This window comes from Stomoxys calcitrans, chromosome 2 (genome assembly GCF_963082655.1).
Source record: "Stomoxys calcitrans chromosome 2, idStoCalc2.1, whole genome shotgun sequence".
Taxonomy (NCBI): domain Eukaryota; kingdom Metazoa; phylum Arthropoda; class Insecta; order Diptera; family Muscidae; genus Stomoxys; species Stomoxys calcitrans.
The window spans coordinates 116,755,320-116,775,484 of record NC_081553.1 but is presented as its reverse complement, the minus strand read 5'-3'; the positions used below and the strand labels follow the sequence as shown (position 1 = coordinate 116,775,484).

General features: G+C 38.2%; 1 protein-coding gene across 2 annotated transcripts in view; it reads right to left on the bottom strand.

The window, feature by feature from the left end:
• LOC106081982 (tubulin beta chain) overlaps positions 1-19,409 on the bottom strand; it is a 265,225-nt gene extending 245,816 nt beyond the window's left edge. Inside the window, exon 1 of one of the 2 annotated variants that reach the window (XM_013244268.2) lies at positions 18,858-19,409. In XM_013244268.2, the coding sequence (XP_013099722.1) occupies positions 18,858-18,914 (57 nt within the window). In that variant the 5' untranslated portion in view covers positions 18,915-19,409. The remainder of the gene's footprint in view (positions 1-18,857) is intronic. The other variant, XM_013244266.2, reaches the window with a different exon arrangement.
• Between the last annotated feature and the right edge of the window lie 756 nt (positions 19,410-20,165).

Genomic DNA, 20,165 nt, shown 5'->3' with positions numbered 1-20,165 from the left:
CTGGACAAAATTCGGAAGGCTACTCAAAAGAAGACTTGGGCAAGATAATTTAGATTGTCCAAGCATAGAAGACATTGATGAAAATGTCAACAGGCTGCACTTGTGGGTTCCTTCGAAGACAGTTGTCCTCTTCGGGAAAGCAAATCAGCCCAAGAAAAACCCTGTATAACCCGAGTGATTCGCAATATTGGGAAAGAGGTCCGCAGACTTTTTTACAGAGCACATCGTAAAAAGGCGGAAGTGTATTACACACGGCTCAAGGAATACAATAAAATTACCAGAGCAGCCAAACGTGCCTCCTGGAAGCTTTTCCACAAACAGGTCGATAGCGTTAATGACGCCGCCAAGATAAACAAGTTTCTCTTAAAAACCCATGTTCAAACTTAAACCTTAGTAGACAACATGGGAGTGAGAGCAGAGACAACGAGGACATGTTGAGGCTTTTGATGAAAACCTTTTTTCCACAGGATACGAAGGGACTCACGGAGACACCGGAAACTTGGAATAATGACGTTGATCGAAGGTTTATAATAACGGAATTTATGGTGAAGGAATCCTTGAGGAGCTTCAAACAATTTAAGTCAGCCGGACCTGATGAAATATTTCCGGCGTTACTACAGAAAGAGACAGACCATCTGGCACCTCGTCTGGCCAAAATTTTCACAGCGTTGTTATAGTCCTCGCAAGAGGCAAGGGTGGTGTTTATACCCAAGCCCGGCAAAGCAAGCTATGCGACACCAAAGGCCTACAGACCCATTAGCCTTACATACATTCTACTCAAAACCATGGAACGTATTGTGGACGCCATGATAGAGAGTATGACATCTAGCGAACTGCTCAAATACAAACAGCATGCCTATGTCAAGGGATGGTCGGTGGAGACTGCCCTGCACGAGGTTGTGCATAAAGTAGAGGAATCCTTCGATGCCAAAATGTACACACTGGCGATATGCATTGACATCGAGGGGGCTTTTAACAATGTGCGGACCGACACACTGATCCAATGTTTAGACCAGTACCGTGTGGGCCAGGTCCTTAGAGACTGGATAAATCATGTGCTAAGGAACAGGTGGATAAATTGTGTATCCCATGACATAAATATAAGGAAGAAAGTGACAAAAGGGGGTACTTTATTGCCACTCCTATGGGTGACCACCATAAATGACCTATTACGGATGCTGACAGAGGAGGGATTTGAACCTATATGCTATGCAGAAAGGGTCTTGCATATGGCATATGACTGAGCTAGACCCTGAAAACTGAAATATGCCTGTTCACGAGGAAGACGAACGTGGGCCAATTTATCGCACCACGTTTCCTTAATAAAACGATTTCGATATCTGACCAGGTCAAATACTTAGGTATGATCTTGGGTTCTACTCCACTGGCTCTATAGGAGAGTGATCAGGCCAATATTTACTTGCGCCTCAGTAGTTTGGTGAACTGCCATGGAGAAAATGTGCAACGTTAAGATAATACAATAGGTTCAGAGAATATGTTGTCTTGGCATAGGCGGAGCAATGAAGACCACGCCCACTAGGGCAATGGAAACCATTCTAGATATCCGATCCATAGACATACAGATTAAGTGTGAGGCAGCCACGAACAATCTTGCAGTTTAAGAAGGAGATTAATGCCTTCTCTGAAGATGGCACAATCCGAGAATGGATTGAGGATGGGAGCAGCTCATACCATGCAGCCAGCGGCACAGTCTTGGACTGACGGAACCCTCATATTGCCGTCTGGAAGATCATGTTACACGGATGGATCAAAGCTAGGGGACAGAGTGGGCCTGAAGGTCTACATTGAGAACCCAGGGACTGAAATCTGTTTCTGACTGCCTGACCATAATACTGTTCTGCAGGCGGTTATCCGGGCGATCACGCAATGCGGGAGGTGGTGAGGTACTAACGCGATTATGTCGAGTGTGAACATCTTTACGGACAGTAAAATGGCCATGAGCGCAATTATAACAAGAAGTGTAATTTCACGAACAATCTTGCAGTTAAAGAAGAAGATTAACGCCTTCTCTGAGGATGGCACAACCCGCATCGTTTGGGTGCCGGGCAATAACGGAGTAACTGGAAATGAGAAAGAAGCAGTGAAGGCCAGAGAAGCCTTCGATAAACTTGGTTAACCCGAAACTTTTCGATTCGACGCATTCCGATTTAAGGGCGTAGGCGGCAAACTGTGGTACGGCGAACCAGTCGGTAGAAAATCGGCGAAAATCCTATGAGGTGATCCGGATCGTGAGAGGAAGAGGCTATTACTGAGAGGATGTAAGGTGGAGGTCAGTATAGCTTTTGGTATCATAACGGGACACATGGGACTACGAGCTCATTTATGCAAAATCGGTGAGGCAAGCGCATGCAGGGAAGATGATGAGACGTTGGAGCATTTCTTATGTCACTGTCCGGCTTTTGCGTCCAACATATACCGGCACTTAGGTGGGGACACAATACCAGACATGAATCAACTTAGGGGCGTGGCATGGAAAGCAATTAATGATTTTGTAAGTACCACGGAATTCCTAACATAGATTTTCTTTTTCGAGGTTACTTTTTTTCTTTTCAACCTAACCTAACCTACTTTTTAACTATTTAGAGCGCACAACAAGCCGATTACTGGCTAAGGTGGATGTTCATACCTCCTTTCAAACTAACCAAACCTAACACTAGGAAAAATGAACAACTTCGTGTTGCTCTTTGCAGTACAGAGACAACTATACAGCGAATAAAATTTTCGCGGTAATAATAATTTACCACAACATGTAAAGTGCTGTTCTAATCTTTCAGCTTTCGTCCTTCCGTTTGTAACACATCGAAGTATTGATCTGTTACCCAACCGAAGTATTGATCTGTTACCCAACTGTTACCCTTCTTTAACCCCTAAGTGGCGCAATGCTTCAGCGATTTGGATGAAACTTTGCGCAAAAGGTTTCCTTAACTTTCAATGAATTATAAAATCTGAAGATATAACATGTAACTAGAAGGTCCATGCCACCAAAGCGGGCATGTTGATAAGTCATGAGGAACGCACCCTCGTAAACCGATATCAGCTGAATTTTCGTTATTTCTACGTAATTCCACTGACTTACATTTACCACGCTTAATATGTCACCTATCCTATTGTCCACGAAGGTCTTTAATGCTTGGGAGAACTTTTGAAGCCATCCAAGAACAATAGATAAGTCTGTCCAAAAAATTACTCGTATTCGATCATTGTGTCCTTCGACATGCTTTGGATTAACTTTATTAGCAAGTCTGCTCCGAATAGTTGCAATTTAGGGATGGTGGTTTTTTTTAGGGAGTTACTTTTGTTTTTGAGATTAATAAGTTTGAATAAATGTTGCCGTTTTGATGGACAACTCGAATGTATACCGCTACACATGATGCCTCAGAGACGTCACTAAAACCATGAATTTGAATTGACGCTCCCGGCAAGAATTGAACCTCTCTTTTAATTTGTATGTTTGATACAGGTTGTAAGTTTTCAACAAAAGATGACCATCGCTGAAGAGTAAATGAGTAAATATTTGAGAATAAGATGAGCTTAAATGTAATTGTTGGAACGTTTTCCATTAGTACTCTTCGTGAGCGGACATACTGTTGTGAGTTAAAGAAGGTTTATAGTACAAATTTTAGAGCTCGCTTCAACACTAAATATTGTCCGAATCTGTCTATAAAAAGATATAGTTCCAATAGTATGGAAATTCTTATCATTTGTTTCTCTACAAAGAGATATAGGGCAAAGAACTTGACAAATGCGATCCATGGCGAAGAGTATGTAAGATTCGGCCCGATCGAACTTAGCACGCTTTTACTTGTTTTTACTTCATGACATGATTATATAGAAGAAATTCAAAAAATTACATTTTTTTGTGAAGTTGTGTCTGTTTAAAACAGGATAATGGTGAATATCCTACTTCATTATCCTACTTCAAATTATTTCATTTTTGTTGAAAATCCAGCTGATGTATATCAAGCTATTTTAAAATATTTTGCCAAGTGCATAAAATGGTTGTACACAAAAAAGAAGTTGTATTAAAAAATGAAACTGTCACTATTAGTTAATTGTGGTCAAATGTAACAACATAAATTTGAGATATACGTATGTATATTTTCTTTAATACATTAAATCCGTAGGTCCACACATTATAATTTTCAAACTGAAACAAGCAAATTAATGAGTTTTTAATTGAAGTTTAATAATGGTTAATACCAATGTAGAAAATGAATTAACAATAGAACATACATGTTATTTATCTTAACAACATGGAATAGTGATAAATATGATTTTTTTTTAAACTTTTGAATGAAATAAAATGTAGTTGTTGTGACAGCAATTTAGGTTTTTTCTAACAATATTAGAAAATCAAAAAAACATAATTCGTTAGATTTGTGAATGTAGACCACTTAAACAAAAAACAAAGATTATGTCATTCCAAATGGGAAATCCCCTTAAATTATGACTCAATAGCCACATATCTCCTTGGAGACTACCGTAGCGCAGAGGTTAGCATGTCCGCCTATGACGCTGAACGCCTGCGTTCGAATCCTGGCGAGACCATCAGAGAAAATTTTCAGGGGTGGTTTTTCCCTCCTAATGCTAGCAACATTTGTGAGGTACTATGCCATGTAAAACTTCTCTTTAAACGTTAGAGTTTATTTACAATAGAGTTTATTTACAACGACTTAAGTTCTTCGTTATTGAACATTAAAAATGATAAAAAGAGAATGGTCTTTAATTTTTGTATTTTCAATTCAATTCTTTATTGTAGTATCTTACATATTAAGAGCTTAAGTTATAAACTTGTTCTGCTTAAATATTAAAAATTGGTTATTATATTCTTAATTGGTTGTATAATATATAAGAAGTGGAGAAGAAAGAAAGCAAGAACATTTTCAAAAAACCTATGTAAACAATTTTTGATATGATAAAACTTAAATAAACTAAGATTAGATAGATATCTTAAGAGACCAGCTCTGAGATATGATTATGTTCAGAGTAGGAACATTTGGCATTAAAGGACTGCGTTACACTGTTTAATCTAACTTACACTAGGTCAGTATTAGTGACCTGGTGAAGTCTTTTGGTAAAGTAGTATCTCAACATATTGTTTACTAGCTTTAAGACTTTTCTTATGATTTGAAGCCTTGTTAAATAACTTTTGGATGTGGCACCCCAGGCGGGAGCTGCGTAAAATATAACAGCTTGAAAAATTACTCTGAATATTAACATATTGTATTATTGTCAATGTTTAATGCGGAAGATCTATTAATAAATGGATACAGACATCTTATTGGTATATTACATTTGTTTATAATGTATCACACATGATCCTTATAAGTAAGTTTAGGGTCTAAAACAAGTCCTAAATATTTGACCTTTTTCTCCCATTTTATTATCCCATTGTTAAAGGTAATATCGTTTTGAGGAATAAATATATCTCTCATTCTTCACAAAAAATAAATTGCCTGACTTTTGTCACAGTTGTCGTTTATTTTAAACATTGAAAAATACTCAAATATACTGAAAAGATCCTGTTGGATGTCCGCTATAACGTCGGAAGCTAAACTACCAAAACATAAAATGGCAGTGTCATTGGCAAAAGTTGATAGTTGATATTATACAGCACCAGAGATAAACATGAGCCCTGAGGGCATCCAGCGATTATATTGAAGAGGTTTGATACTGTGGAACCTATATGAACTCTAAAAGTCCATGATCTTAGAAAACTTTAAATGATTCGTATTATATGGTTCGGAAAATTGTATCGTATGAGTTTAAACATTAATCCATCATGCCACACAGTATCAAAAGCAGCTCTAATATCTAGCAGTACCATTCCATTAGAGATTTGATTTTCAAAATTGGACTTGACTTTATTCGCTATTCTAACTAAGAGGTGCACAGTGCTGTGTCCTCTGCGAAACCCAAACAGCTGAGAAGGTAAAATATTATTATCTTCAACAAAGTCGGCAACCTGTTCCTTAATTACCCTTTACCGTATCTTACTAACAAACGACAACAGACTGATTGGGCGGTATAATTACGTGATATCCGCTGGTATATTTGGTTTCCTAATGGCAACGACCTTTGCATCCTTAAAACTGTCTGGAAAATTCCCTTGCTTAAGACATCCATTTATAAAATTAGTCAAAAATTTAACTCCGTTGTTTGGAAGAGATCTTAGACATCTGTTGTTAATGCCATCTAGGACCGGGGCTTTTTTTGAGTTTCAAACTCTTAATTACAGCAGAAACTTTAGTGAAAGTCGTAGGAATAAATGATTGGTTTGAACTGAATTCGAAATTATGAAGTGCTTCTGTCACCTCAGATTCCGTAAGAGAATCGGTAACATTCGCTATACAGTGATTGCTATAAAAAGTCTTACCCAAGATTTGGCATTTCTCTGTCGTGATAATGAAACGCGAACCCGTTTTCTTTCAACAAAGGAATATTTTTACACTTCTTGCCTAATATAATTTTTAAGTTCCAGAATGGCGGTGAAGTCTTGTCTAATGAATTTAAAAGATATGGAACCATGATCTGTTTCTGAAACTTTCTATTTGTCCTTTGATCATGGAATTTAATGCCTTATATTCATAGTAATCGTTCGTGTTTCTATGCCTGATCCATTGCCTACGAAAATAGTTACGTCTACGACAACTTGACTTTATATATTGTGGTAACCTCTTATTACAACTATATGTGTGAGCTTTCCATAGGATTGCAAATGATATAGTCATAAGAATCCTGTTTCTCATACAATATCTTGTCCCAGATGTCTGAAATAGGTATGTGTGTGCTTTCCATAGGATTGCAAATAATAGGGTCATAAGAATCCTGTTTCTCATACAATATGTTGCCGCAGCTATTCGCCCTTGAACAACCCCATGATTGGTGCCGACTATTGAAATCCCCATCGAAAATGTATCTTTCAAATTGTGAATATCCGAAGCAAAGGTCCAAATCAGAACCTATTTCGATATAGCTGCTATGGGGCATAAGGTATGCATTTTTCAACGGATTTTGACGAAAGTTGGTTTACATATATACCCGAGTTGATGGGTATCCAAAGTTCGGCCCGGCCCGGACGAACTTAACGCCTTTTTACTTGTTTTCAAAAATGTATCGGAAATTTTAATTTAAAATGGCATTTCACATAACCCATATGTATATTGAACTCAAAAAACCAAATAAGCGATTTTTAAAAGCCGAACTAATCACCCTAACATAATGGTATTCAAGATTAGATTATACAACTAATCTATCTTGAAATTGGGCTTCATAAAAGTATTTTATTGAAGTTAATTTTTAATACCCACCACCGAAGGATGGGGGTATATTCATTTTGTCATTACGTTTGCAACACCTCGAAATATCCATTTCCGACCCTATAAAGTATATATATTCTTGATCAGCGTAAAAATCTAAGACAATCTAGACATGTCCGTCCGTCTGTCAGTTGAAATCACGCTACTTTTTTAAAAATATAGATATTGAGCTGAAATTTTGCACAGGTTCTTTTTTTGTCCATAAGCAGGTTAAGTTCGTAGGTGGGCTTAATCGGACTATATCTTGATCCGTTGATATAGCCTCCATATAGACCGATCATTTATTATCCGATTTTGCTGAAATTTAAGGCAGTGAGTTGTGTTAGGCATATCGACAGCTTACGCGTAAATTTGGCGCAGATAGGTTCGGATTTGTATATAGCTGCCATATTGACCGATCTTCCGATTTAGGGTCTTAGACCCTTAAAAGCCACATTTATTATACGATTTTGTTGAAATTTAAGACAGTGAGTTTTGGTAGGCCATTCAATATCCTTCTTCAATTTGGCTCAGATCGGTCCAGATTTGGATATAGCTGGCATATCTTATGGGACTTAGGCCCATAAAAATCACATTTATTCTCCGATTTTGCTGAAATTTTGGATAGTGAGTTGTGTTAGGCCCTTCGAAATCCTTCGTCAATTTGGCCCAGATCGGTCCAGATTTGGATATAGCTGTTTTATATACCGATCCTCTGATTTAGGGTCTTAAGCCCATAAAAGCCACATTTATTATCCGATTTTCTGAAATTTGGGACAGTGAGTTGTGTTAGGCCCTTCAACATTTTTCTTCAATTTGACCCTGATCGATTCATATTTGGATATAGCTGCCATATAGACCGAACTCTCGATTTAAGGTTTTGGGCCCATGAAAGGCGCATTTATTGCCCGATATCGCTGAAATTTGGGACAGTGAGTTAAGTTATGCCCCTTGACATACTTCTGCAATATGGTACAGATCGGTCCCGATTTGGATATAGATACCATATAGACCGATCTCTCCGTTTTAGGTTTTGGGGTCGTAAAAGGTGCATTTATTGTCCGATTTCGCTGAAATTTGAGACAGTGCGTTGTGTTAGACTCTTCCACATTTTTCTGCAACTTAGCCCAAATCAGTGCAGATTTGGATATAGCTGCCATGTAGACCGATCTCTCGATTTAAAGTCTTGGCCCCATAAAAAGCGCATTTATAATCTGATTTCACTGAAAATTGACACAGTGACTTATGTTAGGCTTTTCGTCATCTGTGTCTTTTATGGTTCAGATCGGTTTATTTTTAGATATAGCTACTAATAAGACCATTATTTTGTTATACACAATTGAACAAGGACTTGTACTTATTAGTATTTGGTCCAAATCGGAACATATTTCGATATAGCTGCTATGGGACACAAGGTATGCAATTTTCACCAGATTTTGATGGAAGGTGGTTTACATATATACCCGAGATGGTGGGTATCTAAAGTTCGGCCCGGCCGAACTTAACGCCTTTTTACTTAGATTTGCGAAGTAAATTCGGCATTCGTAGCTTTTCGTTTATATTGCCAATGTCGATGACCTTGAAAGGTATTTTAAACTCCTATAGCCATTATCAGCCTTGGCCGTTCATATATTTGGTCATATTTGTTCAAGTTTGTGAGAGCATATTTTTATTAGAAATGACATCAATGTTAACTTATACGAACATAACAAAACATATTCGTTAAAGGGGATTTGAAAACTTGGCCTACTGGGTGGTGTTATTAGAATAATGTCATATGATATAACTAACAACCGAATTCTTTGATACAAAGGTAAGCCAAATCGATAAGATAACATTTAGCACATATCAAAATATTTGATAAAAAAAACTTAGTCGGCGGTAAATAATGTCCACAAAGATGAATACATTGGTAGTGGGTTCTAAACAAATTACATTTCATGACCAGGTGCATGTTTGTATTTGAAAATTGCTATCAAAATGATTCATGAAAAATCCATGGCTAACAATAAAACTCGTGCTGCCGTGTTGCCAAGCAATTTGATTGCTATTTCAGTGCAAATCATTATGACTTGAGTCTTTTTGGAATGATTTCAATTCTTAAATTGCCCCATTTTGGGGCTTATGAAAAATACTTTGGACATTTTTGAACTGTTATTGAAAACTAATGTGAACCATGATGGTCCACAAAATTGATGGGTCTAAGGACTGGTTGCAGAAGAATTTTCAATAAAGCGAAGGCCACAAGGTCACCACAGGAATGGAACATCTATAGGCCGACAAAGTCTTAGAAAAACTCATGCTTGGAATTCTTCAACTCCGTGGAAGACAATTCGAAGGCAATTCGAGCGACTGAAGGTTGATTGGAATACAAAATGGTTCAAATTGGACCTTGTTTTGATATTGCTCCCATACAAATCGATCTCTCAACTACACTTCAAGCGCAATTCTTATCCGATTTGATTGAAACTTTTCTTAATGTATTTTCCTATGAGCTCTAACAGTTATCCCAAGAATGGTCCGAATCCCTATTTAACCTGATAAAGAGCCCCCCGATCTCTAAATTTGATTTCTTGTGCCCCGGTGTCGGTAAAATACCTTCGTTCGATTTATATCGAGCTTTCTCAGAGATCGCACTATACGAGTTATTGTAGATGGGTTCTCATCAGATGAGTATATTCGAAATCCATCTGCAATTTGGCCCAGATCGGTCTAGATTTGGATAAAACTGCCATATAGACCGATCCCTCCATATAAGGTTTTGGGCCCATAAAAGGTGCATTTATTTTCCGATGTCGCCGACATTTGGGACAGTGAGTTGTGTTAGGCCCTTCGACATCCTTCTTCAATTTGGTCTATATCGGTCTAAATTTTAATATAGCTGCCATATAGTCCGATCTCCCCATGTAAGGTTTTGGGCCCATAAAAGGCGCATTTGCTGTCCGATGTCGCCGAAATTTGGGACAGTGAGTTGTGTTAGGCTCTTCAACATTCTTCTTCAATTTGGCCCAGATCGGTCGAGATTTGAATATAGCTGCCATATAGACCGATCTCTCGATTTAAGGTTTTGGGGCCAATAAAAGGCGCATATATTGTCCGATTTCGCCGAAATTTGGGACAGTGAGTTGTGTTAGGCTCTTCGACATTTTTCTGCAACTTGGCCCAAACCGGTCCATATTTAGACATAGCTGCCACATAGACCGATATCTCGATTTAAAGTCATGGTCCCATAAAAGTCGCATTAATAATCCGATTTAACTGGAAGATGACACAGTGACTTATGTTATAGAGGCCACCGTAGCGCAGAGGTTAGCGTGTCCGCCTATGACGCTGACCGCCTGGGTTCAAATCCTGGCGAGACGATCAGAAAAAAATGTTCAGCGGTAGTTTTCCCCTCCTAATGCTGGTAACATTTGTGAGGTACTATGCCATGTAAAACTTCTCTCCAAAGAGATGTCGCACTGCAGCACGTCATTCGGACTCGGCTATAAAAAGGAAGCCCCTTATCATTGAGCTTAAACTTGAATTGGACGGCACTCATTGATATGTGAGAAGTTTGCTCCTGTTCCTAAGTGGAATGTTCATGGGCAAAATTTGCATTTGCATTTGACTTAGGTTGGACTTTTCAACATCCGAGTCGTGTATGGTTCAGATCGGTTTATTTTAGGATAGAGCTACTAAAAAGACCAATACACAATTGAACAATGACTTTTACTTATTAGTATTTGGCCCAAATCGGAACATATTTCAATATAGCTGCCATGGGGCATAAGGTATGCATTTTTCACTTTATTTTGACGAAAGGTGGTTTACACATATAGCCGAGGTGGTGGTTATCCAAAGTTCGGCCCGGCCGAACTTAACGCCTTTTTACTTGTTTCTTCTAACATCTCCTTCATAACTAAGCAACAGCCATTTTCAGCAAAAAAACCGATGTTTCGAACCGAACACTGATTTTGGTAATAAAATTCAATGATTTGCAAGCGTTGCTCGTTAGTAAGTCTATTCATGATGAAATGTCAAAGCATACTGAGCATCTTTCTCTTTGACACCATGTCTGAAATCCCACGTGATCTGTCAAATACTAATGCATGAAAATCCTAACCTCAAAAAAATCACCCTTTATATATATTTAGAATCGGAAGGTTTGAAATACAGTTGAATACAATCAATAGTTGATAGCGGCTTATATTAACAAAAATTCTGGGGAATTTTACAGATTCGCTAGGGGTGCTTAGCGCCACCAGCACACCCTCTAGCTATGGTGGAGGGAATAAAAAACAATTTTTTACCAAAAAGCTTTATATACCCATATACTCTGACGCAATGGTTATTTTAATACCCGAGACCCTTTTACTGCGAAAGGTAAAAAACTTACTTACTCACCACTTACTTATTAAGCAACGCACCACATGCAGTTATAAATGTAAGCACAAACATACATACATAATTATCAATGGCTGTAGTGTGTATACACATTTGTACATATGTACGTGTGTGTACCTTCTTCTCTGATTTATAGGTAACCCATGTGCCAAAGAGAATTGACGTCAATGTTTTTGGAGAACAAAACTAGAACGCTCTCACAGTACATTCCGCAAGCAAAGCAAAACAGAGAAAAACAGCTGATTGATTCGGCCTACATAGCGGGAAAGAAAACTAGCACTCTACAGCAAGTCAACAATGATCTGAATAACAAACTGAAATTTCAGATGCACACTAAGAGACAAGTGTAGATATGAAAACTTTCATTCAAAAGGAAACAAATGATTCATATGTATTTCCAATATGAAAATTGTTAATAAAGTATTGTAGAATGATAACAAAGCAACTGCAGCTCTCTACTTCATGCCAGAAAGAGAGTAAAATATATTCGTTGACTATGAGTTCTTGGCTATGTTGTGCATATATGGCTGTGTACGTACATACACGTATGCAGTGTGGACATGAGAATAAGAAAATTGCATGCCATTGTAATTCACAACCGGCGTTACTCAATGCGGAAAGCTGTTATTTGGGCCACTAACAGTTGTCAGCATGTACATAGGTATTTAAAATAGCTTAGGCAATAGAACAACAAAGAGATGTTAAAACGAAACTTTAAGCAATGAAATAATTAATGATTGCTGTCTAATTACGTTGAGATTGTCTTTCTTATTCTTTGAAATGATTAAAGATATTATAAAAAAAAAAATTAAGTAAAAAACTAAGTTCGGCCGGGTCGATTCTTGTACAACCCCTGCTTGGACTGCATTTGTCATGTTTTTTGCATGGTTTATAGTTATAGGAATAAACTAATAAAGAATAATGGAAGGCCAAGAAGCTGAAGCGAGAGATATGTTAATATGGGAGAAATGGATTGATTCGGGTACTTGATTTAGATGTTGGTGGCATAGCAGAAATTATTATGAAACAAGTAAGAGCGTGCTAAGTTCGGCCGGGCCGAATCTTATATACCCTCTACCATGGATCGCATTTGTCGAGTTCTATGCGCGGTATCTCTTTTTAGTCAAACAAAGAATATTGAATAAGAACTGTCATGCTATTGGAGCTATATTAAGTTATAGTCCGATTCGGGCCATAAATGATGAATGTTGAGGACCATAATGGAAGTTATTGTGTAATATTTCAGTTCATTCGGGTATGAATTACGCCTTGTAGGGGCTCAAGAAGCCAAATAGGGAGATAGGTTTATATGTATCAAGCTATTGATCAATTCAGACCATATTAGACACGTATTTTGAAAGTCATGAGGGAAGCCGTTGTACAAAATTTTGGCCAAATCGCATGAGAATTGCTCCCTCTAGAGGCTCAAGAAATATAATCGGGAGCTCGGTTTATATGGGAGCTATATCAGGTAATGAACCGATTTGAACTATACATAAAACATTTGTTGGAAGTCATAACAAAACACTTCCTGCAAAATTTCAGCCAAATCGGATAATAATTGCGGCCTCTAGTGGCTGAAGAAGTCAAGATCCAAAATCGGTTAATATGGGAGCTACATCAGGTTATGAACCGGTTTGGACCATACTTGGCAAAGTTATTGGAAGATAAAACAAAACACTTCATGCAAAATTTTTGGCCAAATAGGATAATAATTGCGCCCTCTAGTAGCTGAAGAAGTCAAGATCCAAAATCGGTTTATATGGGAGCTACATCAGGTTATGAAATGGTTTGGACCATACTTGGTACATTTGTTGAAAGTCGAACTAAAATACTTTATGCACAATTTCAGGCAAATCGAACAATAATTGCGCCCTCTAGCGGCTCAAGAAGTTAGGATCCGAAATCGGTTTATATGGGAGCTACATCAGGCTATGAAATGGTTTGGACCATACTTGGTACAGTTGTTGAAAGTAGAACTAAAATACTTTATGCACAATTTCAGGCAAATCGGACAATAAATGCGCCCTCTAGCGGCTGAAGAAATCAAGATCCAAAATCGGTTTATATGGGAGCTACATCAGGTTATGAAATGGTTTGGACCATACTTGGTACAGTTGTTGAAAGTCGAACTAAAATACTTTATGCACAATTTCAGGCAAATCGGACAATAATTGGGCTCTCTAGCGGCTCAAGAAATCAAGATCCGAAATCGGTTTATATGGAAGCTATGTCAGGTTATGAACCGATTTGGACAATACTTAGCACAGTTGTTGGAAGTTAAAACAAAACGCTTCATGCTAAATTTCAGCCAAACCGATTAAGAATTGCACCCTCTATAAGCTTAAGATTCTGGATCGGTTTACATGGGAACTATATCAGGTTATGAACCGATTTTGGCCATACTTGGCCAGTTGTTCGAAAAAGGTCACAAACAGAGTCAAAAGCTTTGGAGTGATCCAAAATAACAAGAAATCCGACTTCGATATCACTCCAGATTGATTCAACCAATGCAGTGATGCAGCTATGATTAGAAAGGAAGCTTGCCTGTCTTTCAGACTAAAAGAACTCTCGGTGTTGGTTTTCTGACATTTGTTTGTTTAGGATATTCTCGAGAGATAACAAAGAATTTATATCGGGCGATAATCTAAGTTGGATATAGGGATGGGAATGACCTTAGCCTCCTTATTCACTGGAGCTCATAATTATATTAAACATGTACGAAAAATACGGTAGGAGATGTGGAAATAATATTCGGAGAAGTTTCGGGTCGACTCCGTCCAAGCCTATTGCATTTGACTTGTACATGTACAAAACTCCTATAAACTTCCTCATAGCTGAAACATCTAAGCTTAAAAGGTCAGCGGGTGCCAAAGTCTTAGGCTGTTTTATCATCACTAAGGTAAAATTGAGTGTGCGTTTGTATATTAGTTATGTTTATTAAATCTCTGTTTAGTTCATCTAAATCACCATGGTAACGAGTGTCTGACTTGGGTTTCCAACTCCTATATCATGAGTCACCTTCCACCTACCACATTAATCTAAATGAATAATATTCGCATTTGGCAGCATAGAGGAAACTGTTAACCTGTTTTCTGGCGTCACGGAAATGTTCTTTGATCTCTAGAGACTTGAAACGCTTCTATTTACAGTAAGCTAATAGCTCGCTTACATTGAAATTTTTAAGATCTGGATTTACAATTCTTGACAGCTGCATAGTTTGTTACTTTTATCGATTATTAAGCCATGAAATTGGGTGTATTAGGGATTAAAAAAAGTCCCTGTCACCAATTAGTGGCTTAATCTTCTAACTAAACTATGGCTTAGTGTTATTCGAGGCCCTTTTAACCCTTATTGAAACAGTTGGATGATAAAGACGTAAAATTTTATCCGTCATAAAAGCCTTTTTGCTGATCGACAGTCTACCTGGTAGACCATATCGAGTAATTGCTGGTAATTCAAACTTCTATAATCCCGATAAGACAAGTTCTCCTCCTCCTCCTCTCGTAAAGCAAAGTCGTAGTTGAGGTATATCAGATCATGTTTAGAGAAACATAAAACAGAAATTTTGTCATACTATAAGACCCTCAAAGAATTACTGACAAAGAATAACTCCAATATAGTATTGACGGTTGACTTTAAATGTGTAGGGCAAATTCAACTGGTGACGAAGAGCCAAAGTGTCAACATAGCATCAGTAAAAGTTGAATCGATAAGGACGTTTGAGTTAAAAACTCCGGGGATTATAACATAATTATACCCCAAGGTAAAAGTTTCTAAAACATCTTGAATCCTATGTACTATCATTCGATTTTTAATGATGTCCGTTTTTGGGCTTGGGCGGGAATCCTGGCAGGACCATCAGAAAAAAAGAAATTTCAGCGGTGGTTTTCCCTTCCTAATGTTGGAAACATTTGCGAGGTGCTATGCCATGTAAAAACTTCTCTACAAAGAGGTGTCGCACTGCGGAACACAGTTCGGACTCAGCTATAAAACCAATACCCCTTATCATTGAGCTTAAACTTTAATCGGACTGCACTTATTGATATGTGAGAAGTTTCCCCTGTTCCTTAATGGAAGGTTTTGCATTTGATAGAGTAACCCAATCAACTTGACCCCGAAAGGCGTTTTAGTCCCATTACCTTTCATTTGAGCACCATATTAACATGACTGATAAACGTGTTCTGTTTGAGAATTTTTTTAGACGGGACAGTTCCTCAGACCCTTCGTCTCGAATGTGGATATCAATTTCGTGCTTTACTCTCAAATATCTTTCATTTGAGACCCATATTGATATGGTCGGTTAAAAGGTCTGGTTTGGGAGGTTTTTGGGGTAAGGTGGCCCCAAAACATAACATCAGATTTCTTTTCTACTCTCAAATGCCTTTTGTTTGAGTCCCATGTTAATAATAAACTAAAAAACAATTGGTCTATATATCTGATTGGTGGGTTTTGGGGAGGGGCGGCCTCTCATAAACTTGACCCACTTTAAGACTAATATAAGAGTGCAAACAAAATTTCGCTTGAACCGCGAAAGGGAGGGTCCACCCTCCTTAAGATAAGGAAATCTGTAGTACTCTATTTCCTCCTACGGTAAATTCTACACCATCAGCGAAAATCTAAAAAAAAAACGGTTCAGCCGTTTTTTTAATGGCCTATCAACAAATGCTAACTTCCTAAATTAAAATTTTCTTTTTCGAGGTAACTTTTTAGTTTTTAGAGCACACAACAAGCCGATTACTGGCTTAGGTGTATGACCATAGTGGCATGGGGTGGATTAATATTCGCACACTCTTTTCAACCTAACCTAACAAATGCTTTTTGGCCTATTTCACTTATACATTATTTGTAAGTCTATACGTCAGTTAGGGGCGTTTTGGGTTGAAGCGGACTCCCTGACAATTCATCTCAAATATTTATATCAAACTCGTACTCTACTCTTAAATTCCGATTATCTAAGCCCCAAATTCTAACTGTAGGTCTATGTGCCCTTTGGGGGAGATTTGGGGTGGGGCGTTCCCCCTAAATTTGGATTTGTGATTTTGGGTTGCCCATAAAGTTTAAACAAAAATATGCATAATTCGATTTACCTGTCAAAGATATAACTTGAATATACCGGCAATTATGGGATGAAGGGCCAAATAAATTTTGGACTGAGAACACTTTAAGGGCTTTGGTTCATCTAAAACAAACAGTTAAATTAGGATCAGATCAGCTAAACACATATTTGCTTGTTATACCCTCCACCATAGGATGGGGGTACACTAATTTCGTCATTCTGTTTGTAACTCCTCGAAATATTCGTCTGAGACCCCATAAAGTATATATATATTTCTGATCGTCATGACAGTCGATCTAGCCATGTCCGTCGTCTATCCGTCCTCCCGTCCGTCTGTCGAGAGTACGCTTACTTTTAGTATAAGTCGTTTGGGATTGCAAATGAGTCATATCAGTCCATGTTTTGATATAGCTGCTATATAAACCGATCTTGATTTCTTGAGCTACTGGAGGGCGGAATTTCTATACGATTCGCCTGAAATTTTGTTTGCCTCACCGAATTTACAGTAGTGAGCTCGTAGTTCTCTGTGTCCCGTTATGATACCCAAAAGCTATAGTGACCTCCTTCTTGCTTTGTTTCAGTAATAGCCTCGTATTTTCACGATCCGGACCCCCCCATAGGATTTTCGCCCTCCTACCGACCGTTTCGCTGTTCCATAATGTTGCATGCGCATTCGTCGCCCACTACCTTAACTCGGACTGCGTCGTCTGCCCTTTTATTTCCCCTTACTGCGTTATGGCCCGGCACCCAAACGATGCGGATTTTGCCATCCTCAGAGAAGGCGTTAATATCCTTTTTACACTACAAGACTGTTCGTGACCTTACCGTCCTGGTTGTTTTTGCCCTTATGGCAATTTTACTGTCGGTGAAGATGTTCACACTCGACGTCCTCGCGTCCTGCGGATCTCCGCCTGAAGTATCGTATTATGGTCAGGCAGTCTAAAACAGATCTCCATCCCAGGGTTCTCAATGTAGACCCAAGGCCCACTCTGTGCTCTAGCTTTGGTCTAACCGTGTAACATGATCTTCCAGATGGCAATACCAGGGTTCCGTCAATCCAAGACTGTGCAGAGTATGGTTCAAATCGGACCATAATCTGATATAGCTGTCATATAAACCGAACTGGAATCTGATTTATATGGCCTATGGAAGGCGTAATTATTAACCGATTTGGCTGAAATTTTGTGCAACGGCTTCTCTGAATCGGCCTATAGCTACCATATAAACCGATCTCCCTATTTTACTTCTTGAGAATAGAAAGTTGAAAGGTTGAAAGTTTACAGAATTACTTCTAATATGGTCTCCAATATTCAATCAAATATGGTCCGAATCGTGTCTAAATTGACAATTTTGACAAAAATTTTAAATAACATGTCAATATGTCATACGACAACTACATGCCGTGTAATTGCGGCTTGAGCACATTTGTTTTAATGTTACTTGTCGACCTGGCCTAATACATTCTCTCATACACGAACATTTTAAATTCACATAGTGTAGAGAGAAATATTTTTTTTTTTAGATCAATGCTCTCCAACGACCTCTCCCACTGGGTTATATGGGATTTTATTCTTAAACCGTCATATTTTCTATGACAATTTTGACATTTACAATTATTATGTCATTCAATTTGACTAAAAAAATTAGCTCAATGAAACTAGCGGCCAATGGAGAAGAAATTTAAGAGACAGCCATGTTCAGTGGCCGAGGAAGACGCTATGGGGGGAAAAGAAGATGGGTGGGTGTTAGCACAACAACATGAAGACTACACGCTTTCTTTGATGAAATGAGAAAAGAGAAATGAAAAAAAAAAACAATAAAAACACACCAGCCAAAGCACAAAAGAAAAAAAGAAAACAAACAACACACATGTGTTATAATTAAATATTGAGGTTAGGAAAAATTGATGAAAAAGAGAAAATGAAGGGAAACTAGAGGGTAGAAGAAGCTATTGTAGATGAAAGCATAATCTGCAATGAAGAACAAGACCATGGCAGAAAAAAGCGGCAAACACACAAAGGCACACGACAGTCGTAGGGACAGACATTTCAATCTGGATAAAGCAAAAGAGAAAAGAAAAAATGTTTACTAACCTTAGAACCAATTTGGTTACCGCATTGACCAGCTTGCAAATGCACGATTTCCCTCATGTTGGATGGATTTAGATTTAATTAAACTTTGCTTTGGCGAAGAAAAAGGAAAATTTGATTTTGCTTGGCAAATTAACGAAATTGACTTTGTGCAGGTGCTAATGGAACACTAACAACACTTCTTCAACTATTCACTGATGACACTTTGAACGAGCAACAACGACGACAACGGTGCTACAACGTGTTTTGGGCCGAACTATTTTCGATATAGAGCACACACGGTGATTACGTTGATAGACCTCTTTAAAGATATACACACACGCACCAACGTACTGAAAGATACTGTCCCGCTTTGGTGTATTTTTTTTTAACAATAACGATCCCAAAATCGTAGTATGTACGCACGTACCGCTAAACGAAGCCGAACCGTGTATGTAGCTGGGTATGTAACAAAAACAATTAACAGATAGAACTGAACGCGCGCCGAGATACAAAGACTCGTTGTCGTACTGCTTGGTCTGATAATGAGAGCACACTAAAAACGAAATGCCCCACAGCCTATGGTGGTGGTCTGAGTAAAATCGTCTCAATGAATGACTGCGAGGGAATTATGTTGCCGTTGATGTTGCTGTTGTTCTTTATTTTGTTCTCCTACTTTGGTTTGATTTTCTTGTGTTTGTTGGCGACGGTTGGACAGACAGACGAACGGGTAATGTTGATAACACCCAACAGCACCGATGTCAACAAGTGGTGGTATTGAGGCGGCTTTGTTAGAAATAATTCATAAAAACACACACACACACACACACCGGCTCTCTCACCTCACGTGAGAGTCTCACAGAATAAGAAAATAAAGAAGAATTCAATTGTGTTAAATTTATACTCGCGTGTATGTATGTATGCATATAACATAATAAGCAAGTACAGCATTTTGTTCGTGGGCTTGATTAGATTAAACTGTGGTGTGCGCTATCCCAATGTCGCAACCATGTGCTGTTCAATTATTGTCTGAGTAATGAGAATGAGAGAGTCAGCAAACAAACTTTGATCACTTAGGGATGCCAAATTCGAATTGTTAAGACCGGTTTAGGGATGGCGAATATGTATTCCATATTGTAGCCATTTAAAGCAAATGCCATATTTCATTGGACGAGACCAAGGTACATAAATCAAAGGTAGGTAGTGTGGTTATTCAGCAATAACATTTATGTTCAACAAGCACAAAATGATTGGGCATTTTTGAAGTGATTTATTCATCTGTGGAGAAATTAATTTAATTTTTATAACCTCCACCAAAAAAATGGAAGTGTA